General features: G+C 41.8%; 2 protein-coding genes across 3 annotated transcripts in view; one reads left to right on the forward strand and one right to left on the reverse strand.

Annotated features, from left to right (window-relative positions):
- Positions 1 to 18,223, forward strand: part of akna (AT-hook transcription factor) — a 40,073-nt gene extending 21,850 nt beyond the window's left edge. Inside the window, exons 15-22 of the mRNA XM_064972463.1 lie at positions 10,912 to 11,062; positions 11,914 to 12,066; positions 12,268 to 12,416; positions 14,262 to 14,390; positions 14,775 to 14,891; positions 15,123 to 15,233; positions 15,372 to 15,531; positions 16,337 to 18,223. Coding sequence (XP_064828535.1) covers positions 10,912 to 11,062; positions 11,914 to 12,066; positions 12,268 to 12,416; positions 14,262 to 14,390; positions 14,775 to 14,891; positions 15,123 to 15,233; positions 15,372 to 15,531; positions 16,337 to 16,616 — 1,250 coding nt within the window. The 3' untranslated portion in view covers positions 16,617 to 18,223. The remainder of the gene's footprint in view (positions 1 to 10,911; positions 11,063 to 11,913; positions 12,067 to 12,267; positions 12,417 to 14,261; positions 14,391 to 14,774; positions 14,892 to 15,122; positions 15,234 to 15,371; positions 15,532 to 16,336) is intronic.
- stxbp1a (syntaxin binding protein 1a) overlaps positions 18,222 to 24,639 on the reverse strand; it is a 61,213-nt gene continuing 54,795 nt past the window's right edge. Inside the window, exons 19-20 of one of the 2 annotated variants that reach the window (XM_064972465.1) lie at positions 23,068 to 23,225; positions 20,247 to 20,336 (exon numbers count right to left, since the gene is read on the reverse strand). In XM_064972465.1, the coding sequence (XP_064828537.1) occupies positions 23,113 to 23,225 (113 nt within the window). In that variant the 3' untranslated portion in view covers positions 20,247 to 20,336; positions 23,068 to 23,112. Of the gene's footprint in view, positions 20,337 to 23,067; positions 23,226 to 24,639 lie in introns of both variants that reach the window. The other variant, XM_064972466.1, reaches the window with a different exon arrangement.

Here is a 24,639-nt window from a genome sequence, read left to right on the forward strand (position 1 = left end):
TAAAGACTTCCATATGCCGTTGAAACCAGTAGTCAGTTGGTTTATAAAGACTTCCATATGCCGTTGAAACCAGTAGTCAGTTGTTTTATAAAGACTTCCATATACCGTTGAAACCAGTAGTCAGTAGTTTTATAAAGACTTCCATATGCCGTTGAAACCAGTAGTCAGTTGTTTTATAAAGACTTCCATATGCCGTTGAAACCAGTAGCCTGTTGTTTTATAAAGACTTCCATATGCCGTTGAAACCAGTAGTCAGTTGTTTTATAAAGACTTCCATATGCCGTTGAAACCAGTAGCCAGTTGTTTTATAAAGACTTCCATATGCCGTTGAAACCAGTAGTCAGTTGTTTTATAAAGACTTCCATATACCGTTGAAACCAGTAGTCAGTTGTTTTATAAAGACTTCCATATGCCGTTGAAACCAGTAGTCATATGCCGTTGAAACCAGTAGTCATATGCCGTTGAAACCAGTAGTCAGTTGTTTTATAAAGACTTCCATATGCCGTTGAAACCAGTTGTCAGTTGTTTTATAAAGACTTCCATATGCCATTGAAACCAGTAGTCATATGCCGTTGAAACCAGTAGTCATATGCCGTTGAAACCAGTAGTCAGTTGTTTTATAAAGACTTCCATATGCCGTTGAAACCAGTAGTCAGTTGTTTTATAAAGACTTCCATTTGCCGTTTAAACCAGTAGCCTGTTGTTTTATAAAGACTTCCATATGCCGTTGAAACCAGTAGTCATATGCCATTGAAACCAGTAGTCAGTAGTCATATGCCATTGACACCAGTAGTCATATGCCATTGACACCAGTAGTCATATGCCATTGAAACCAGTAGTCATATGCCATTGAAACCAGTAGTCAGTTGTTTTATAAAGACTTCCATATGCCGTTGAAACCAGTAGTCAGTTGTTTTATAAAGACTTCCATATGCCGTTGAAACCAGTAGTCAGTTGTTTTATAAAGACTTCCATATGCCGTTGAAACCAGTAGTCAGTTGTTTTATAAAGACTTCCATATGCCGTTGAAACCAGTAGTCAGTTGTTTTATAAAGACTTCCATATGCCGTTGAAACCAGTAGCCTGTTGTTTTATAAAGACTTCCATATGCCGTTGAAACCAGTAGTCAGTTGTTTTATAAAGACTTCCATATGCCGTTGAAACCAGTAGCCAGTTGTTTTGTAAAGACTTCCATATGCCGTTGAAACCAGTAGTCAGTTGTTTTATAAAGACTTCCATATACCGTTGAAACCAGTAGTCAGTTGTTTTATAAAGACTTCCATATGCCGTTGAAACCAGTAGCCTATTGTTTTATAAAGACTTCCATATGCCGTTTAAACCAGTAGTCAGTTGTTTTATAAAGACTTCCATATGCCGTTGAAACCAGTAGTCATATGCCGTTGAAACCAGTAGTCAGTTGTTTTATAAAGACTTCCATATGCCGTTGAAACCAGTAGTCAGTTGTTTTATAAAGACTTCCATATGCCATTGAAACCAGTAGTCAGTTGTTTTATAAAGACTTCCATATGCCGTTGAAACCAGTAGTCAGTTGTTTTATAAAGACTTCCATATGCCGTTGAAACCAGTAGTCATATGCCGTTGAAACCAGTAGTCATATGCCGTTGAAACCAGTAGTCAGTTGTTGTATAAAGACTTCCATATGCCGTTGAAACCAGTAGTCAGTTGTTTTATAAAGACTTCCATATGCCGTTGAAACCAGTAGTCAGTTGTTTTATAAAGACTTCCATATGCCGTTGAAACCAGTAGTCAGTTGTTGTATAAAGACTTCCATATGCCGTTGAAACCAGTAGTCAGTTGTTGTATAAAGACTTCCATATGCCGTTGAAACCAGTAGTCAGTTGTTTTATAAAGACTTCCATATACCGTTTAAACCAGTAGCCTATTGTTTTATAAAGACTTCCATATGCCGTTGAAACCAGTAGTCAGTTGTTTTATAAAGACTTCCATATGCCGTTTAAACCAGTAGCCTGTTGTTTTATAAAGACTTCCATATGCCGTTGAAACCAGTAGTCAGTTGTTGTATAAAGACTTCCATATGCCGTTGAAACCAGTAGTCAGTTGTTGTATAAAGACTTCCATATGCCGTTGAAACCAGTAGTCAGTTGTTGTATAAAGACTTCCATATGCCGTTGAAACCAGTAGTCAGTTGTTGTATAAAGACTTCCATATGCCGTTGAAACCAGTAGCCCATTGTTTTATAAAGACTTCCATATGCCGTTTAAACCAGTAGTCAGTTGTTTTATAAAGACTTCCATATGCCGTTGAAACCAGTAGTCATATGCCGTTGAAACCAGTAGTCATATGCCGTTGAAACCAGTAGTCAGTTGTTTTATAAAGACTTCCATATGCCGTTGAAACCAGTAGTCAGTTGTTTTATAAAGACTTCCATATGCCGTTTAAACCAGTAGCCTGTTGTTTTATAAAGACTTCCATATGCCGTTGAAACCAGTAGTCAGTTGTTTTATAAAGACTTCCATATGCCGTTGAAACCAGTAGTCAGTTGTTGTATAAAGACTTCCATATGCCGTTGAAACCAGTAGTCAGTTGTTTAATAAAGACTTCCATATGCCGTTGAAACCAGTAGCCTATTGTTTTATAAAGACTTCCATATGCCGTTGAAACCAGTAGCCTATTGTTTTATAAAGACTTCCATATGCCGTTTAAACCAGTAGTCAGTTGTTTTATAAAGACTTCCATATGCCGTTGAAACCAGTAGTCATATGCCGTTGAAACCAGTAGTCATATGCCGTTGAAACCAGTAGTCAGTTGTTTTATAAAGACTTCCATATGCCGTTGAAACCAGTAGTCAGTTGTTTTATAAAGACTTCCATATGCCGTTTAAACCAGTAGCCTGTTGTTTTATAAAGACTTCCATATGCCGTTGAAACCAGTAGTCAGTTGTTTTATAAAGACTTCCATATGCCGTTGAAACCAGTAGTCATATGCCATTGAAACCAGTAGTCATATGCCATTGAAACCAGTAGTCAGTTGTTTTATAAAGACTTCCATATGCCGTTGAATCCAGTAGTCAGTTGTTTTATAAAGACTTCCATATGCCGTTGAAACCAGTAGTCAGTTGTTTTATAAAGACTTCCATATGCCGTTTAAACCAGTAGTCAGTTGGTTTATAAAGACTTCCATATGCCGTTGAAACCAGTAGTCAGTTGTTTTATAAAGACTTCCATATACCGTTTAAACCAGTAGTCAGTAGTTTTATAAAGACTTCCATATGCCGTTGAAACCAGTAGTCAGTTGTTTTATAAAGACTTCCATATGCCGTTGAAACCAGTAGCCTGTTGTTTTATAAAGACTTCCATATGCCGTTGAAACCAGTAGTCAGTTGTTTTATAAAGACTTCCATATGCCGTTGAAACCAGTAGCCAGTTGTTTTATAAAGACTTCCATATACCGTTGAAACCAGTAGTCAGTTGTTTTATAAAGACTTCCATATGCCGTTGAAACCAGTAGCCTATTGTTTTATAAAGACTTCCATATGCCGTTTAAACCAGTAGTCAGTTGTTTTATAAAGACTTCCATATGCCGTTGAAACCAGTAGTCATATGCCGTTGAAACCAGTAGTCATATGCCTTTGAAACCAGTAGTCAGTTGTTTTATAAAGACTTCCATATGCCGTTGAAACCAGTAGTCAGTTGTTTTATAAAGACTTCCATATGCCATTGAAACCAGTAGTCAGTTGTTTTATAAAGACTTCCATATGCCGTTGAAACCAGTAGTCAGTTGTTTTATAAAGACTTCCATATGCCGTTGAAACCAGTAGTCATATGCCGTTGAAACCAGTAGTCATATGCCGTTGAAACCAGTAGTCAGTTGTTTTATAAAGACTTCCATATGCCGTTGAAACCAGTAGCCTGTTGTTTTATAAAGACTTCCATATGCCGTTGAAACCAGTAGTCAGTTGTTGTATAAAGACTTCCATATGCCGTTGAAACCAGTAGTCAGTTGTTTTATAAAGACTTCCATATGCCGTTGAAACCAGTAGTCAGTTGTTTTATAAAGACTTCCATATGCCGTTGAAACCAGTAGTCAGTTGTTTTATAAAGACTTCCATATGCCGTTGAAACCAGTAGTCAGTTGTTTTATAAAGACTTCCATATGCCGTTGAAACCAGTAGTCAGTTGTTTTATAAAGACTTCCATATGCCGTTTAAACCAGTAGCCTGTTGTTTTATAAAGACTTCCATATGCCGTTGAAACCAGTAGTCAGTTGTTGTATAAAGACTTCCATATGCCGTTGAAACCAGTAGTCAGTTGTTGTATAAAGACTTCCATATGCCGTTGAAACCAGTAGTCAGTTGTTTTATAAAGACTTCCATATGCCGTTGAAACCAGTAGTCAGTTGTTTTATAAAGACTTCCATATGCCGTTGAAACCAGTAGTCAGTTGTTTTATAAAGACTTCCATATGCCGTTGAAACCAGTAGTCAGTTGTTTTATAAAGACTTCCATATGCCGTTGAAACCAGTAGTCAGTTGTTTTATAAAGACTTCCATATGCCGTTGAAACCAGTAGTCATATGCCGTTTAAACCAGTAGTCAGTTGTTTTATAAAGACTTCCATATGCCGTTGAAACCAGTAGTCATATGCCGTTGAAACCAGTAGTCATATGCCGTTGAAACCAGTAGTCAGTTGTTGTATAAAGACTTCCATATGCCGTTGAAACCAGTAGTCAGTTGTTTTATAAAGACTTCCATATGCCGTTGAAACCAGTAGTCAGTTGTTTTATAAAGACTTCCATATGCCGTTGAAACCAGTAGTCAGTTGGTTTATAAAGACTTCCATATGCCGTTGAAACCAGTAGTCAGTTGGTTTATAAAGACTTCCATATACCGTTTAAACCAGTAGTCAGTAGTTTTATAAAGACTTCCATATGCCGTTGAAACCAGTAGTCAGTTGTTTTATAAAGACTTCCATATGCCGTTGAAACCAGTAGCCTGTTGTTTTATAAAGACTTCCATATGCCGTTGAAACCAGTAGTCAGTTGTTTTATAAAGACTTCCATATGCCGTTGAAACCAGTAGCCAGTTGTTTTATAAAGACTTCCATATACCGTTGAAACCAGTAGTCAGTTGTTTTATAAATACTTCCATATGCCGTTGAAACCAGTAGCCTATTGTTTTATAAAGACTTCCATATGCCGTTTAAACCAGTAGTCAGTTGTTTTATAAAGACTTCCATATGCCGTTGAAACCAGTAGTCATATGCCGTTGAAACCAGTAGTCATATGCCGTTGAAACCAGTAGTCAGTTGTTTTATAAAGACTTCCATATGCCGTTGAAACCAGTAGTCAGTTGTTTTATAAAGACTTCCATATGCCATTGAAACCAGTAGTCAGTTGTTTTATAAAGACTTCCATATGCCGTTGAAACCAGTAGTCAGTTGTTTTATAAAGACTTCCATATGCCGTTGAAACCAGTAGTCATATGCCGTTGAAACCAGTAGTCATATGCCGTTGAAACCAGTAGTCAGTTGTTTTATAAAGACTTCCATATGCCGTTGAAACCAGTAGCCTGTTGTTTTATAAAGACTTCCATATGCCGTTGAAACCAGTAGTCAGTTGTTGTATAAAGACTTCCATATGCCGTTGAAACCAGTAGTCAGTTGTTTTATAAAGACTTCCATATGCCGTTGAAACCAGTAGTCAGTTGTTTTATAAAGACTTCCATATGCCGTTGAAACCAGTAGTCAGTTGTTTTATAAAGACTTCCATATGCCGTTGAAACCAGTAGTCAGTTGTTTTATAAAGACTTCCATATGCCGTTTAAACCAGTCGCCTGTTGTTTTATAAAGACTTCCATATGCCGTTGAAACCAGTAGTCAGTTGTTGTATAAAGACTTCCATATGCCGTTGAAACCAGTAGTCAGTTGTTGTATAAAGACTTCCATATGCCGTTGAAACCAGTAGTCAGTTGTTTTATAAAGACTTCCATATGCCGTTGAAACCAGTAGTCAGTTGTTTTATAAAGACTTCCATATGCCGTTGAAACCAGTAGTCAGTTGTTTTATAAAGACTTCCATATGCCGTTGAAACCAGTAGTCAGTTGTTTTATAAAGACTTCCATATGCCGTTGAAACCAGTAGTCAGTTGTTTTATAAAGACTTCCATATGCCGTTGAAACCAGTAGTCATATGCCGTTTAAACCAGTAGTCAGTTGTTTTATAAAGACTTCCATATGCCGTTGAAACCAGTAGTCATATGCCGTTGAAACCAGTAGTCATATGCCGTTGAAACCAGTAGTCAGTTGTTTTATAAAGACTTCCATATGCCGTTTAAACCAGTAGTCAGTTGTTTTATAAAGACTTCCATATGCCGTTGAAACCAGTAGTCAGTTGTTTTATAAAGACTTCCATATGCCGTTGAAACCAGTAGTCAGTTGTTTTATAAAGACTTCCATATGCCGTTGAAACCAGTAGTCAGTTGTTGTATAAAGACTTCCATATGCCGTTGAAACCAGTAGCCTGTTGTTTTATAAAGACTTCCATATGCCGTTGAAACCAGTAGTCAGTTGTTTTATAAAGACTTCCATATGCCGTTGAAACCAGTAGTCAGTTGTTTTATAAAGACTTCCATATGCCGTTGAAACCAGTAGTCAGTTGTTTTATAAAGACTTCCATATGCCGTTGAAACCAGTAGTCAGTTGTTGTATAAAGACTTCCATATGCCGTTGAAACCAGTAGTCAGTTGTTGTATAAAGACTTCCATATGCCGTTGAAACCAGTAGCCTATTGTTTTATAAAGACTTCCATATGCCGTTGAAACCAGTAGTCAGTTGTTTTATAAAGACTTCCATATGCCGTTGAAACCAGTAGTCATTTGTTTTATAAAGACTTCCATATGCCGTTGAAACCAGTAGTCAGTTGTTTTATAAAGACTTCCATATGCCGTTGAAACCAGTAGTCAGTTGTTGTATAAAGACTTCCATATGCCGTTGAATCCAGTAGTCAGTTGTTTTATAAAGACTTCCATATGCCGTTGAAACCAGTAGTCAGTTGTTTTATAAAGACTTCCATATGCCGTTGAAACCAGTAGTCAGTTGTTGTATAAAGACTTCCATATGCCGTTGAAACCAGTAGTCAGTTGTTGTATAAAGACTTCCATATGCCGTTGAAACCAGTAGCCTATTGTTTTATAAAGACTTCCATATGCCGTTGAAACCAGTAGTCAGTTGTTTTATAAAGACTTCCATATGCCGTTGAAACCAGTAGTCATTTGTTTTATAAAGACTTCCATATGCCGTTGAAACCAGTAGTCAGTTGTTTTATAAAGACTTCCATATGCCGTTGAAACCAGTAGTCAGTTGTTGTATAAAGACTTCCATATGCCGTTGAATCCAGTAGTCAGTTGTTTTATAAAGACTTCCATATGCCGTTGAAACCAGTAGTCAGTTGTTTTATAAAGACTTCCATATGCCGTTGAAACCAGTAGTCAGTTGTTTTATAAAGACTTCCATATGCCGTTGAAACCAGTAGCCTGTTGTTTTATAAAGACTTCCATATGCCGTTGAAACCAGTAGTCAGTTGTTTTATAAAGACTTCCATATGCCGTTGAAACCAGTAGTCAGTTGTTTTATAAAGACTTCCATATGCCGTTGAAACCAGTAGCCAGTTGTTTTATAAAGACTTCCATATGCCGTTGAAACCAGTAGTCAGTAGTTTTATAAAGACTTCCATATGCCGTTGAAACCAGTAGTCAGTTGTTTTATAAAGACTTCCATATGCCGTTGAAACCAGTAGTCAGTTGTCATATGCCATTGAAACCAGTAGTCAGTAGTCATATGCCATTGAAACCAGTAGTCAGTAGTCATATGTCATTGAAACCAGTAGTCAGTAGTCATACGCCATTGACACCAGTAGTCAGTAGTCATATGCCATTGACACCAGTAGTCAGTAGTCATATGCCATTGACACCAGTAGTCGGTAGTCATATGCCATTGAAACCAGTAGTCAGTAGTCATATGTCATTGAAACATGTAGTCAGTAGTCATATGCCATTGACACCAGTAGTCGGTAGTCATATGCCATTGAAACCAGTAGTCAGTAGTCATATGCCATTGACACCAGTAGTCATATGTCATTGAAACCAGTAGTCAGTAGTCATATGCCATTGAAGTCATTAGTCATATGCCATTGAAACCAGTAGTCATATGCCATTGAAGTCATTAGTCATATGCCATTGAAACCAGTAGTCAGTAGTCATATGCCATTGAAACCAGTAGTCATTAGTCATATGCCATTGAAACCAGTAGTCATTAGTCATATGCCATTGAAACCAGTAGTCATATGCCATTGACACCAGTAGTCAGTAGTCATATGCCATTGACACCAGTAGTCATATGCCATTGACACCAGTAGTCAGTAGTCATATGCCATTGACACCAGTAGTCAGTAGTCATATGCCATTGACACCAGTAGTCTGTAGTCATATGCCATTGACACCAGTAGTCATATGTCATTGACACCAGTAGTCGGTAGTCATATGTCATTGACACCAGTAGTCAGTAGTCATATGCCATTGAAACCAGTAGTCTGTAGTCATATGCCATTGACACCAGTAGTCTGTAGTCATATGCCATTGACACCAGTAGTCTGTAGTCATATGCCATTGACACCAGTAGTCAGTAGCCTATTATATGGACAAGGTCGTTTTGATTGATCTGTTTGTCAGTGTCAGCACAGTGGGCTACCCTGTCATTTGTTTTAGTAGCCCTTTCCTACAGTCACATTAACCTGTGGCCTCATGGGCAGAATGTTATTAATATGTTTCATAATTTGTGTTGTTATATTTCAATCTTCTGTGATGAATATAAAGTGTAATATTGGGATTCAAACTCTAAATGTAATACATTTCTACTCTATCTGACATGGTACAGGGGGAGTCTTCTGTAACCACGTATGGGAGGTGTATACTGTTGTTTCATAGTAGATTTGTTTAAGACTACCAAGAAACACTCTGTGACCCCGATTTAGCCCACTGCAGTATTAAAAATATTCTACTAATGTCTTCAGCCATAGAAAGTGTAGTAGAATGGCATGAAATGTATTTTTCCCATTCAAAGAAACACGTTTCTGACGTAGCCTGTAGCCCAGACCTGTACGCTCTCGGCCATGCGTTCAACAGTCTTTTTTTACGAACAGTGATTGAGTTATATTATTAGCTTGAATTAAGACTATCCAATCTACTCATCACATTACGAATAGTAGGCCATTTTACATACGAAATCAAATCAAATTTTATTTGTCACATACACATGGTTAGCAGATGTTAATGCGAGTTGTAGCGAAATGCTTGTGCTTCTAGTTCCGACAATGCAGTAATAACCAACAAGTAATCTAACTAACAATTCCAAAACTAATATCTTATACACAAGTGTAAGGGGATAAAGAATATGTACATTAAGATATATGAATGAGTGATGGTACAGAGCAGCATAGGCAAGATACAGTAGATGGTATCGAGTACAGTATATACATATGAGATGAGTATGTAAACAAGGTGGCATAGTTCAAGTGGCTAGTGATACATGTATTACATAAGGATGCAGTAGATGATAGAGTACAGAATATACGTATGCATATGAGATGAATAATGTAGGGTATGTAAACATTATATTAGGTAGCATTGTTTAAAGTGGCTAGTGATATATTTTACATCATTTCCCATCAATTCCCATTATTGAAGTGGCTGGAGTTGAGTCAGTGTCAGTGTGTTGGCAGCAGCCACTCAATGTTAGTGGTGGCTGTTTAACAGTCTGATGGCCTTGAGATAGAAGCTGTTTTTCAGTCTCTCGGTCCCAGCTTTGATGCACCTGTACTGACCTCGCCTTCTGGATGATAGCGGGGTGGACAGGCAGTGGCTCGGGTGGTTGTTGTCCTTGATGATCTTTATGGCCTTCCTGTAACATCGGGTGGTGTAGGTGTCCTGGAGGGCAGGTAGTTTGCCTCCGGTGATGCGTTGTGCAGACCTCACTACCCTCTGGAGAGCCTTACGGTTGTGGGCGGAACAGTTGCTGTACCAGGCGGTGATACAGCCCGCCAGGATGCTCTCGATTGTGCCTCTGTAGAAGTTTGTGAGTGCTTTTGGTGACAAGCCAAATTTCTTCAGCCTCCTGAGGTTGAAGAGGCGCTGCTGCGCATTCTTCACGATGCTGTCTGTGTGAGTGGACCAATTCAGTTTGTCTGTGATGTGTATGCCGAGGAACTTAAAACTTGCTACTCTCTCCACTACTGTTCCATCGATGTGGATAGGGGGGTGTGATAGGGGGGTGTGATAGGGGGGTGTGATAGGGGGGTGTTCCCTCTGCTGTTTCCTGAATACATACGTCTACAAAGGCGATGACGAATGGCATGATTTATTATAAAGGTGCATTTTAATGGTGAAAATGTACTTCCCCAAACTTAACTCGCGCTCCGCCTGCAAAGGCTCGTGATTTAGCTGTTCGTTACTCGTCTTGTTGGCTGAGGAAAAGTAAATGTGGACTGTTATTCTAACAGCTTCAAAGTGAGCGGTAAGGACACGCGGCGTTGCGTCCTCGACTTGCATGTTCTGTTAAGATGAATTACCATAATCGAAATGCGAGTTCGGTCATTCTGAGCACCGTGGTTCGACGCCCTAATCCGGTTACGCACACGATACATATGGTTCCGGTAAATTTTCAAATGCTGCCGGTGAAATGTCCAGCGCCACATTTACATACCGGAAACGGTGGTACACAGTCGACTCTGTGCCAGAAACCCCCCTGAGAGGAATCAGAGAGGCAGCTATTAGCGGTTTGGCTATGTTCCTTTGCCCGTGTCAGTTAATTTGATCCTCCACCTCTCCCCTGCCTTCTGTTTTAAACCCCTCTCTCCTCTTTAATTCCTCCTTCTATCCTAAGTCCACTCTGCGTCAGGGGAGGATGAGGGACAAAGTGACCGTTCCACCCGAACGACCCAGCATCGCTGCCAGCCAAGCCCCTCCCCCACTGCACCCTATCACCATGGAGATCCCCTCCGAGCCCTGAGCTCTGGTCAGCTGACCAACCGCAAGTGAGTCTCTCTCTCTCTCGACACAACTGCTCCCATGGCGATAGTGACACAAACAAGCACAGATTTCCGAGTCTCTTTGGAAAGTATTGGCTGGGAGGTGAAGAGGGCTGCTTCATTGCAGCAAACATACCAGCTCAGCTCAAAGGCATTTTTTTTCTGCCAACTCCAAGTAGAATCTAGGAGGGCGGATTATTAGATGTTTGACATTTGATTTCTTTTTATCCTGAGGGTGTTGACTGGCTGGTGTCTTCTCTTTTACCTGGGAAGTGAGGTTCTGGCATTGGATCCTACCAGAGCCATATCTTTATTATATCAATCAATTATTTATTTGAAAAATCTAGCTCTGGATCCTACAGCGTTTTATTGGCAGGTGTCAGTGTGTGTCTAACGTGTCAGTGTCCCTGGGTCAGAGTGATACATCAAGTGAAATGCCAGTCAACCTGAGTCATTTTCACATTCTGTATTTCTGTTTGATTTGATTACAGACATGGAAGCTGGTAAATGTGGAGACTCAGGAGGTACATACTGTACCCAGTGTTGACTCTTGCACGGTGTGACACTGCATGACTGGGCCCTATTTATTGACTCACATTATAGGAATGAGTGTAGAAAAAGATTGTGTATGGTTTGGAATGTCAAATTGATTCGATTGGCTGGGTCAATTGTGCGTTTTAACACCTATAACAGATGTGATATTACTACAATATTACTAACTACAATACTTGGAACAAGTAACAGTACAGTTACCAATGGATTGAAATGGCAGTGTCTACTCTATAACGTTGAGGTAGAAAATGTCAACACTTCTCTCTGTGCTCATTCTCGCGTGTGTTTCTGTGTCTGTCCCTCAGTGAGGCCATCCAGTCCCTGCAGGCGGAGGTAGGCAGACTAAAGGAGCGACTCGAGGGCAGTCTGAGACAGACCAACCCTCCCAGTCCTGTTAGAGCGCCCCCCTCAGCCCAGGATGGCCACACACACTCTCTCAGCTCAACACCTCGTACCAGGTTCGCCTTTTCTTTTTACCGTGGCCCTTTAAGGAGATCTCATCAGACTTGTGTTACTGTTGAAACTGGGTTATTGACATTTTTACTGGCCCATAAGGGCTCTGGTCAAAAGTAGTGCACAATATAGGGAATAGGGTCTCATTGTCTTTCTTTCAACGTTTCTGATTTGTAATGTTCCTTTTGATGTCTCTACTCTCTCAGGTCTGCTCAGCGAAGGAGGGATGGTGGTAGAGAGGAGAGCAGGGAGGAGAGGAGGTGGGGTGAGGAGCAGCAGGTGGAGGAGAGGTCTCCCGGGTTGACTCCTCGAAGATCAGCCTCTGTTCCCAGACAGAGACCTGAACTGGACATCAGTGAGTTATGGGCTGACTGTAATGCACACTGTCTCTATGCACACTGACAGGGCCCTACACACTGTCTGTATGCACACTCAAAGGGCCCTACACATGAGTGTGCATACAGACAGTGTGTAGGGCCCTGTGAGTGTGCATAGAGACAGTGTGTAGGGCCCTGTGAGTGTGCATAGAGACAGTGTGTAGGGCCCTGTGAGTGTGCATAGAGACAGTGTGTAGGGCCCTGTGAGTGTGCATAGAGACAGTGTGTAGGGCCCTGTGAGTGTGCATAGAGACAGTGTGTAGGGCCCTGTGAGTGTGCATACAGACAGTGTGTAGGGCCCTGTGAGTGTGCATAGAGACAGTGTGTAGGGCCCTGTGAGTGTGCATACAGACAGTGTGTAGGGCCCTGTGAGACTTAATGCACCGGTAACGCCTGCCGTGAGGAAGCAGAGCGAATAGTCTATGGCTTGGGTGGTTGGAGTCTAACGATTTTACGGGCCTCCCTTCCACGCCGCCTGATATATATGTCCTGGATAGCAGGGAGGTCAGCCCCAGTGATGTACTGGCCCACCTAGAGTTACCAGCCTCAGAAAGTGCAGCCCAAATAAATGATTCAGAGTTCAAGTAACAGACACTATTACATCAAGTAACAGACACTATTACATCAAGTAACAGACACACAAACTGTTCAGAGGAGACTGTGTGAATTAGGCCTTCATGGTTGAATTGCTGCAAAGAAACCACTACTAAAGGACACCAATAAGAAGAAGAGACTTGCCAAGAAACACGAGCAATGGACATAAAGAAAATAAAGAAAAACCCTTGAATGAGTAGGTGTTCTAAAACTTTTGACCGGTAGTTAAATTTAGCTCGCCTGGTAGGCTCGTTGTCACTGGGCAGCTCACGGCTGTGCTTCCCTTTGTAGTCTGTAATAGTTTGCAAGCCCTGCCACATCCGACGAGCGTCGGAGATGGTGTAGTACGATTCAATTTTAGTCTCGTTGATCAGTCCTGTTGATTCAATCTTAGTTATGGTCAGATTTGCCAAACAGAGGGCGAGGGAGAGCTTTGTATGAGTCCCTGTGTGTGGAGTAAAGGTAGCCAAAGTTTTGAAATCTCTAGTTGCAAAGGTGACATGCTGGTAGAAATTTGGTCAACCGGATTTCAGTTTTCCTGCATTAAAATCACCGGCCACGAGGGGCACCGCCTCTGGGTGGGCATTTTGTTGTTTGCTTATGGCCCTATAGTGCAGTCTTAGTGGCAGCATTGGTTTGTGGTGGTAAATAAACAGCTACGAAGAATATAGATGAAAACTCTCTTGGTAAGTAGTATGGTCTACAGCTTCTCATGGGGTATTCTAACTCAGGCAAGCAGAACCTCGAGACTTCCTTAATATTAGAGATCATGCACTAGCTGTTGTTACCAAAGAGACACACAGCCCCTCCCCTGAGCTTTCCCGACGTTGCCGTTCTGTCCTGCCGAAGTATAGAAAAACCAGCTAGATTCATATTTACCATGTCCTTGTTCAGCCACGACTAGGGGAAACATAGGATATTACAGTTCTTCAGATCACGTTGATAGGAGAGTCTCGAACGGAACTCGTCCAGTTTATTCTCCAGTGATTGCACGTTCGACAATTGAACGGAAGGCAGAGGCGGTTTATCCACTCTCCAACGTAGTCTTGTCAGGAATCCCGCACGACGGCCTCTATGGCTCCGCCTCCTCCTTCTCTGAGTGTCGGGGGTTTGGGCCTGACCCAGGATAATCAAAATGTCCTTCGCTACCGACTCACTTAAGTAGAAGTACCCTAAGTATAAGCTATCAGAATTTTTTGGGGGGGGATTTAGTTTGTTTTATCCTCCAGCGACAGAATCGGAGCATTTCCAGTCCACACCCAGACTTCGGTTCTCCAGGCGTATCCCAGTGTCCCCTGCAACGTGGGGAGGCAGCTGTGGCAGAGCAGAGACCGTCAGGAACAGCGGAGCCCACACAAGTAAGAAAGACTTCTGTGCTACACGGTGATATAAATGTAAAATATAGTGTCAGAGTTGATCAGTAACGCAAGTACATTTTTGGTAATATTAGTACACATTTTTTATTGTAATTAATCGCGTTGTCTGAAAGCGTTCAAGATACACTGAAAGCATCCCAAATACATCATCTATACAGCTAAAAACAACAATACCACGTAAAACCGTGTTGACGTTGAGCTTAAAGAAAGTGTGCTTTATCAATTTACCTGCTTGTTTTCTTACCGCTACTCAAGACTTCAATATCCCTTCTAATGCTTTCTGTATACAAAATGTTGAATTGCAGCTCAATTTCAGCTATTTCTGATTTTGTAATTAATCGTGATTTATCTGTATTGTGATTGCAGGGCAGCATGTCAGTATGTCTGTCGGTGGAGATGGTGATAAACCTGACTGTAGAGGGAGGCAGGCCCCTGTGTGTCCACAATGTTCCCCACAGACACACAGCCATGGACACTCTACACGTAAGGGCTTCTCTCTCAGGCTGTGTCCCAAATGGCATCCTTTCCACAGTAGTGTACTACGCATTGGGGTCTGGTCAAAAGTAGTATACTACATAGGGGAAAGGGTGCCATTTGGGACACAGTCTGTGGTGTAATGGTGGTTTGTGTGTCACAGTGGCAGTCGATCCTGTGCCGTCTCCACTCCTTTCGGCTAACTCTTTATTCTCCTTTCTCTTTTCTTCTGACTGACAGGACCAGACGGGGGTGGTGGTGACACTGAGCCTGTCCACAGTCACGCTGGTCTTCATTCTCGCCACTGTCCTACGTGTGGAAGGTCTCAGACATACCGGAGCACGAAACACGGTGAGCAACAGACATGTCCAAGTTACCATCTACTTCCATTTACCTGTTACCATCTACTTCCATTTACCTGTTTTGTGTCATGTTGCTTTGCCATTTTAATTGACAACAAATGTGTACTGATTTTTTTTTTTTTCGCAGACCGACGGACAGAGAGCGACTCGGGTCCCGCCCACAGAGGCAGCTGGCCAATGAGCTCCCCCCACGGTGATGTGAGAGGCGTGTACTTTGCGGCGCCGCCCCCTCCTGTGCTGGGCAGTGTGCCGCTGGTCCAGTGTGTGCCAGTGTGCCCGCCAGTTCTGTGAGTACCCTGCTCTCTCTCTCTGTCTGGACATGATGAAGTGGCCGTTAGGTCATTCTGCTACAACCCCATCTGTTGCCAACCCTAATGAAATCCCTCAGCGCTGAGACACACAATCTTGTGGTATTTGTTTCATTAGTCCATTGTTGATATAATACCAAAATGTTTTGAATGTCAGCAATCAAGTTTTCAAGATATATAACTTTCAAAATACAGAAATAGAGCTGGTATGATGTAAAACACAGCACACAGGAGTTCATCTTTTGGCCAAAATCCTGACTTGACGATGTAGGTGGTTACATTTTGCATAAATCATCTAATTATTTTATTAGTGTGAATATTTCAATCACAAATCTGTCATGATTTTAGCATTAAAATCCCACTTTCTTTCCCTATGTATTAAAGGTGCAATATGCAGAAATCGCTCCGCCATTTCCTGGCTGCTAAAATTCTAATAGTTCGCCTAATTTCAGTTTCTGTATAGTGTAGAGAATCATTGTACCATCTAAACCGCTGTGAAATATATTTTCCACAATAAAAACATTGTATGTTCAGCTGTTTGAAACTGGTGTACAAAACCAAAAGTAAAAGACACAAAAACTAAACTTAAGGACAGGAAGCATAGAAATAGTGCACTTAGAACAGGTCTACCACTTCTTAGACTTGCTTTCAATGACCGACCTTTAAAGCACATGTCTTTGTGAATTTGGTCGCCCAAAAAGTGACACATTGCAGCTTTAAGAGGGGTACTAAGTGTCGTTAGAAGGGCTGTTGTTGTGATATATACCTGGCTTGTTCCCTGCAGGTACTACTCCAGCCCTGTGATGAATGTAGCTCCATCCCAGCCCCAGCCCATCTATGTGTCTCTGGGTGGGGGTGTGGCCACTGGGGTTAGGAGACATCATGAGCAGGTCCGAGGTGGAGCTGGCCATTCCCTGTCTGCTGACCAGCGCTCTCTGAGCAGCTCTCTGAACCATGCCATCGAGGCGGCCAGGGGGATGAGGGAGGCCTCTCGACGCATGGCCCGCACCATCGCCACCGGACTGCACCACCAGGAGGCGCTGTCACAGTCCTGCATGTACTGATGGACCAGACCAGACACACACACCGGGGGTTGTGTTCATTAGTGTACACCGTAGCAAAAATGTTTTGCAACTTAAAAAGGAAAACAAGCGTTTCTTATTGGAGACGTTCAGGTCTCTCCTCGTTTCAGTCTGTTTTCTTCCGTTTGGTGTCTAGTGAATATGACCCTGGCAAGTCTTTGGACCAGCCACTCTGTACTGACATGGACATCTCTAAATGTTATTGTACTGTGCACCTAGTATAACAGTTCGGTATTTGGGGTAACATGAAGCAAGTTCCTGGGTACAGATCCTGGGGCCTCAAGCCACTCATTCAGCTGCAGGTTTCTTGGTTGCAGGTAGTGAGGAACTACAGACCCTTGACATCAGCATTTGATCATCACCCAGTGGCTCAGCACTGATAGGAAAGTAGGGTCTACAAACTGTGCTTTATGCAGGTTACTACAGGTTACAGCTTTAGATGAAAGGTGGAGTGGCTGTTGCAATCTCAGGTATCATTTAGAAACAACAGTTGTGGGATCTGGCAGCTTAAGTGGACAACAGTAGCAGTTCATCTCGTACTCATAAAAATGCACTAGAATCTGCATATTAATGATTTACGTTTCGAAATAACGGACATCTGCACATGTTTAGTTTGCTATGAAACCCGGAATTAGTTTTGGACATTTGTTTTGTTACATTTGTACAATGGATGTGAGACAAAGAAATTAAATTGCTGCTATGGATCTTCAGATGAGATGAAACATTCACACATTTTACCCGAATTTATTGATTTTAAATCCGGGTTCCTCAGCTGGCGGCCTGCAGGTGGTTTCATTTGAAATGATGTTTTTTATCCAACATATCCGTTTAAGTTTGCAGTCTACCATTGGTTTGGAATTCTATTCCCGACCGTCGCGCGGCTAAATCAAGCCGATGATCCCTGTTCTAAATGGTTTGTTTCAATGTTATTCTTCGTCATTTGTGTAATAATGAGTTAATAACGTTAGTAATTGGTTGTATTTTTTAGGTGTCTTAGTTTGTGTTGAACACAAAAATGAGACTTTAGGTATACACATTTCTAAGATTTCGGATATGCAGATTTATAAAAAAAAAAGTTATCGTTTGATTAACAAATGATTTTTTAACTAATATTTTTGTAGCAAAATATCTTTATTTTTGCTTTGAAGCCAAATAAATGTTGACGGTGAAACAACTAATAGGTATTAAGTAAGGCTGGTGTCGGTTGTAACCAGATTCCATGGACTGCAGGTACAGTATGGAGAAGTCACCTGACGGTCACTGTTAGAGGCCCGTCCATACACACTGAAGTTGTACAACCATTTTGATACATCGCAGCGTTTCTCTGCACAAAGAAATAATAACACAAGCATTGAAGAGACACTACACAATGGATGTATACACTTGAATCACAGCCATCATGTAAAATGTGCTTGTAGATTAGTCGTACAACCTGGGTGTGTATGGGGTCAGAGGTCTTCGGGGTCAGAGGTCTTCGGGGTCTGACTGCACAATGTGAACTGTGAGCTGGAAAATGAGAGGGTTAACTCCGATACACTACAGTGAAGAACGGCAGAATTGCAATGTAGCTACAGTAAGAACTGAGTCTTTCTCCTTGTAATGGAAGCCAATTTATTAGACAGCCTTGGTACATTGGTACACATGAAGTATAGTTTTGTTTGTGCTTCAACACTCGCAAACATAGAATCCCAATGAGTTAGACAGGTTTAGGACAGACTTACATTTTTTTAAAGATTTTTTTTCTCTCTTGATAAATAACTTTGATATACATGAATTGAATAGACAGAGACCCTCTACATCAGCAACTGTTAATAGGAAACAATTCAAATTCAATTAAGCGTTTTCATCACGGTAAACCCATGGTGCAATATACAACCTGTTTGGCCAGGAAAGAGAAATAAAAAATAGATATAAAACGCTGAAATGGTGTTACATTTTCTTTGCAAAGCCATTCGCCGTTGGAAGAGTTAACATTGCACCAGCAGAGAAAAGCTAACGGACAGACAAAACAAAATATAGATATTAGTTATTTTCCCAGTTCACCACTACAGCTACAGATAAAACATCACAGACACATGTGGCTTCACATTCATATTGTTTTAAAGGAAATATTTTACTGTCAGAAACATCAACAGTCAACAGTAAGACACTAAAGACATCAACGAATGGCATATACACAACACACTACTCAGTGCATGGCCCGGTTAAACATTTTGCTACGAACCAATGATGACTTACACTGAGTGTACAAAACATTAGGAACACCTGCACTTTTCCATGACTGGTGAATCCAGGTGAAAGCTATGATCCCTTATTGATGTCACCTGTTAAATCCACTTCAGATCAGTCTAGATAAAGGGGAGGAGACGGGTTAAAGAAGGACTTTTAATGCTTGAGACATGGGATTGTGTATGTGTGCCAATCAGAGGGTGAATGAGCGAGACAGAAGATTTAAGTGCTTTTGAACCGGGTATGGTAGTAGGTGCCAGGTACACCTGAGTGTCAAGAACTGCAACGCTGCAGGTATTTTTTTTTTTCAGCTCAACTGTTTCCTGTGTGTATCAACAATGGTCCGAGAGCATCCAGCCAACTTGGCACAACTGTGGGAAGCATTGGAGTCAACAAGGACCAGCATCCCTGTGGAAACACTGTTGACACCTTGTAGTCCATGCGCCAACAAATTGAGGCTGTTCTGAGGGCAAAAGGGGTGCAACTGAAAATTAGCAAGGCGTCCCTAATGTTTTATACACTCAAAAGTGTATAATGTGACAGGATACAATACTGAAATACAAGCGGCCCTGGATTATTCTGTAAACATCTGCAAGCAATGGCCTTTTTGACACTAAAAGGTGAAATCTCTCCAGAGAGAAAGGAAAATGATGTGGTGAGTAAATAGTTTTAGGGCTGGAGGAGGGATGCTTCTAGCATTCTGTAGCTATTTAGAGTCCCGTTTTTCTCTATCCTCAGACCTAGGGTCAGTCTAGCTGTTTGTCACTGTCTTACTCACAAGACAGAACTGTGATTGAATGATTTCTCGAGTTGCTTTTGTTTACGGTATTGCCACACTGAAGGATATGGATTAACAGTACGGACAATGTTCAGGCATGCTACTGATACAAACATCTCGACCAGCTAGGATTCCCCCCCCCTGATAGGACAGGGATGAGTTATGTTGCATGTTGAGTGATGTGATTTTACTGCATTGACTTTCCTAGGTATCCCTCCTCCACCCACTACCAATACAAATCACACCAAGAAGATAAACTGAGGGGAACAAACAGAGAAAACCTTTTACACTTTCTAGCAGGTTTCATAGCATTCCATATTACATTTGGTACTTTCAGTTTCAAATGGCCTTAGTTGATATTTAAACTTTTATTTAAAAAATTTTAATACTTTGTTATTTGCATCCATTTTAAAATATGAGAATACTTGCAACATGATTTAGATCTGTTTAAATATTTATCTTGTTAATTAACGCTGTCATTGTTTTTGTTTGTAGTTATCTTTTTTTTCTCGAGCAAGATGCATACAGAATGAACGTAGGATCTGGGGAAGGTGACTGGGGGGGGAGGTTAAGGTGAGAAGACTGGAAGGAGATGGATGGGGCTGGGAGATTTTAGCTTGCCGGTTCCTCGTCTGGTTTGTTCATGGTCTTGAGCTGTTCCAGGAGGGCGGTGGGGGTGAAGACGTGGGTCGATCCTAGAGAGGTGGACAGATTCGCAGCAGAGGACACACAAAGACAGAGCATGGTATTAGAGTTGCCCAAACATTAGCTCGCTAGGAAAATGTGTTTTCAGCTCTTGGCTCTATGAATGCTTCGATGAAAGCACTGTATTCTTGAGGAGAAATTTTTTAGGGAAATAAGATAAACACAAGTACAACCCAAAAAACTTGAAATCATAGTTAATAGCCAGGATTTAAAGAATGTATTGGTTATCATTATTGGTTATAATATGATGTGTGCGCTATTCACACGTTTTAAAAAATCTAAGAAGATTGGTGACTTGTGATCTCGTGCCTGCCAACAATTCACAAAATTGTATGTCACATGCAATTGGATCGCTTGTGATTGGACAGTGATGTACTGACATCACAGAGCTGGCTTCTGTGAGCTGCAAAGCACTGGTGGTAGGAACCCTGTGACTACACCTATAAGAGGGAGCAGCAAGTCAGGTGTAAGTGTGCGCATGTGATCTAAGAAGCTTTTATCGCAGTGCATGCAAACAGTCTAAAAGCAATATGAAAAATCAGGTAAAGACAACAGCAGATTTCTGTCCAGCCATTCTCTGATTGGATGACATCAGGGAAGTAATTGTGCCTATGCATGTAAATAAAAATGTGAAATTAAAAGCTAAACCTAACAGCACCACCAAAATATGAATGAGCTGACTTTTTCATAGCTGAAGACACATTTTGGACACAGTATAACTCAGGAGGCATAAGATTGGAGTAAACCAAACCTTTCTCCATATAGTTTGTCACCAAAGTCGTTGAATGTGTTGATGGCTTACCCTCCATCTTGGACAAACCAAGGCTTTCGTTCATAAAGCGAACCGCTGGACCAAAGCTTTGATTTACTCCCCACACTAAGCAGATGGATTGGTATTATTGCTATTCTTCATCTGTTTGTTTCTGAAGCAAAGCTGAATGTTTGTCATTTTGGCTCACCAAGGTAGACGCTTAGGTTTATCTGTGCTCGGTACAATTAATTTAAAGCTCAGTAAATCTGATTGCTCATGCCAGTTAGGCCTTTCTAGATGTGATATTGACAGCCAATCAGGAGGGCTGGTTTATCCCATCATCAGTCGTTACAGGAGAGGAAGAGGCGAGTCCATCTTAAGTTGGGTCACCATGGTGACGCAGGCATCTTGGGTTGTATGGGAGGGTGGAGTGGGGTGTAGGTGAGCACTAGTCACAGATCAACTTTGGACTGGCGCCTGGTTCTCTCCTGCCTCTCAGCGTCTGAAACACACAGCTTTGCTCTGGCCAGAAACACAGTGAGCCACGTTGCTCCCCAACACCCACTACATGGGTAGGATTCTATTCAAACAGCCATTAACAGAAACAAACAGTCTGAGTAAATTAACGATGGACATTTAGTTCGGGACGGGTTGAATACGGCAGTAGATGGTAAAGCCTCCATACTGCACATGGTGATTGATACTTTGGAAAAAAATGACCAAAACCAAAAGTTGTTTGAAAAAGATATGGCTTTAGCAGATAAGCAAGAATGAGATGGATGCCCTTTAATGCTGTGTTCAGGGAAACTCACTTAGGTGGCAATTTAACAAATTGTGCAGAATATCGCCACGTTACTTGCAATTAGACAAAATCCCCAAAATAGGCAGTGATGCGGGAATTGCTAATATTGGTGTTTGAAAACTAGACTATGTGCTTTTAGAATCCGGTCTCTGTGTACCAAAACCCATATTGGTCTACGATTGTTTGACCATGCTGTAAAGGCCACATATGGTGTCGCGAAAGGGAAAATATGGAGCTATATAGCGAACAAAGTGAGGGGGAAATCGTGAAGGCTTTTGATGATGTGTCGCATAAAGCATATCGAGTGAACATCGCTACATTCCCAGTGTCAGTGTCTGCAGAGGAGCACTGTGTCCGAGCGAGCAGAAATAGCAGTAGGGAGCTGACGTTTATTCGTTGACCGAATGGTGTGGAGACCAACATTAGTGTTCTCTGCAGATGACTCCTGGGCCATGTAAGCATGCATGTGATGTCTGGTGGACCGGGAGAGCGTGAGTTGGAGGAGAGGTGGAGGAAGTTGAAAGATTGGGAGCAAAAAATACACCTACAAAAAAAAAAAAAATGACAATCCTTCCTTGAAAGCCAACATCAACTCAAGGACCTATCCTGAGAGAAAACCATTAAATCAAGGTGATTGTCTTGGAGGTGTTATTTACAAAAATAATTAGTAATAATAAAGGAATAAAGATGATTCTCGGGGGTAGATTAAATCTGCGCCAACAAATGATACATTCTGGGAAGCAGGTTTACGAAAGAGTCTGAGAGGGGCGATTTAATCCACCCAGTTGAGATGATGTGGGGGTGGAGGAGGGGGAGGGCAGCAGGGATGGGGTCAGGACGCCTGTATCATGGCCAGCCCACATAGGCTTCACATCCTGAGGGCCCAACAGATAGATACTGCAACACATGCCCATTCTATCTGTCAGCATGACAAGGCCAATCACTATTGGCTGTGTGGGTCACCAATCACACTGTTTTATGGGTGATGGCCTGCAGGAGGTGGAGCCTGAGGTGACTGGGCCATGCAGTGAGCCAGGGGCCAGACGGCCATCCCTGAGGGTGGGGCGGAGTTCAAGCAGTCGTGAATGTAGTAAGAGGAGTACGGAGGGAAAGAAAGCCCTTGTGCTGTGGGCGTTCAGAAAGGGCTTCTTTGCGCGGCTGCCTTTACTTTGTCAGAGTGTGATTTCTCCCTCCCTCCCTCTCTCTTTCTGTCTCACTCGTCTGAGCCTGCGTCTGGCTCCTCAAAGGACACCCTAGTGGACTCTCGGAAGTCAGGGTGCTGCAGGTCCGTTAAGAATTTGATGGGGGTGATGGTGTGGGTGGAACCTGTGGAGGAACAGAGGGCGCTTCACGCTCAATTCTCATCACATGCCACGCCCCCCATGCCACTTTCTCTTTCCTGCCACTTTCTCTGCCATCTCGACAAGAAGGGGTTAAACACACCACTGCACTACTCGCACACTGTGAATACTCACACACGCGCCCACACGCAAACACACGGACACGAAACCCAGACGCACAGAAAAAGACAGGGCACAGCTGCAATTGAAAGACAACAGTGTTTTAGACAGAACAAGACTGAATCCAAAAAGCATAGCACAGCAAAAAAACAACAGAGAAGACACACTCCCTTATGACAAGGACTGGCTGACCAGAGAGACAACATTCAATAAACAGGGAACACAAACGTCACCCAAAAGGGGTTTACACATATCACATGTAAGGGTTTGTTAGAGAAGTGTTCATCAGAAACATAACGTTTTCCTCCAGCTCAGCTAGAGCCTTAAGTAAGTCTAACAGAATGAGTGTTGATTGTCTCAACAGGCAAACTAGGGTCATGACATAAACTCTTCAAGAATCTTTACTGACTGGGATTCGTGGTGTGGGTACAGTGCCTTGCGAAAGTATTCATCCCCCTTGGCGTTTTTTGATATTTTGTTGCACTACAGCCTGTAATTTAAATGGATGTTTATTTGGATTTCATGTAATGTGTATACAGAAAATAGTCCAAATTGGTGAAGTGAAAGAAATAACTTGTATCAAAACATTCAGAAGATGTTAAAGTGGTGTATTCACCCCCTTCGCTATGAAGCTCCTAAATAAGATCTGGTGCAACCAATTACCTTCAGAAGTCACTTAAATAAAGTCCACCTGTGTCACATAATCTCAGTATATATATATAGACACACCTGTTCTGAAATGCCCCAGAGTCTGCAATACCACTAAGCAAGGGGCACCACCAAGCGGCATCATGAAGACCAAGGTGCTCTCCAAACAGGTCAGGGACAAAGTTGTGCAGAAGTACAGATCAGGGTTGGGTTATAAAAAAATATCAAACTTTTCAACATCCCACAGAGCACAATTAAATCCGTTATTAAAAAATTGAAAGAATATGGCACCATAACAAACCTGCCAAGAGAGAGCCACCCACCAAAACTCACGGACCAGGCAAGGAGGGCATTAATCAGAGAGGCAACAAAGAGACCAAAGATAACACTGAAGGAGCTGCAAAGCTCCACAGAGGAGATTGGAGTATCTGTCCATAGGACCACTTTAAGCTGTACACTCCACAGAGCTGGGCATTACAGAAGAGTGGCCAGAAAGAGCAATTGCTTAAAGAAAAATAAGAAAACACATTTGGTGTTCACCAAAAGGCATCTGGGAGACTCCCCAAACATATGGAAGATAGTACTCTGGTCAGATGAGACTAAAATGTAGCTTTTTGGCCATCAAGGAAAAC

This window comes from Oncorhynchus masou, chromosome 8 (genome assembly GCF_036934945.1).
Source record: "Oncorhynchus masou masou isolate Uvic2021 chromosome 8, UVic_Omas_1.1, whole genome shotgun sequence".
Classification (NCBI taxonomy): domain Eukaryota; kingdom Metazoa; phylum Chordata; class Actinopteri; order Salmoniformes; family Salmonidae; genus Oncorhynchus; species Oncorhynchus masou.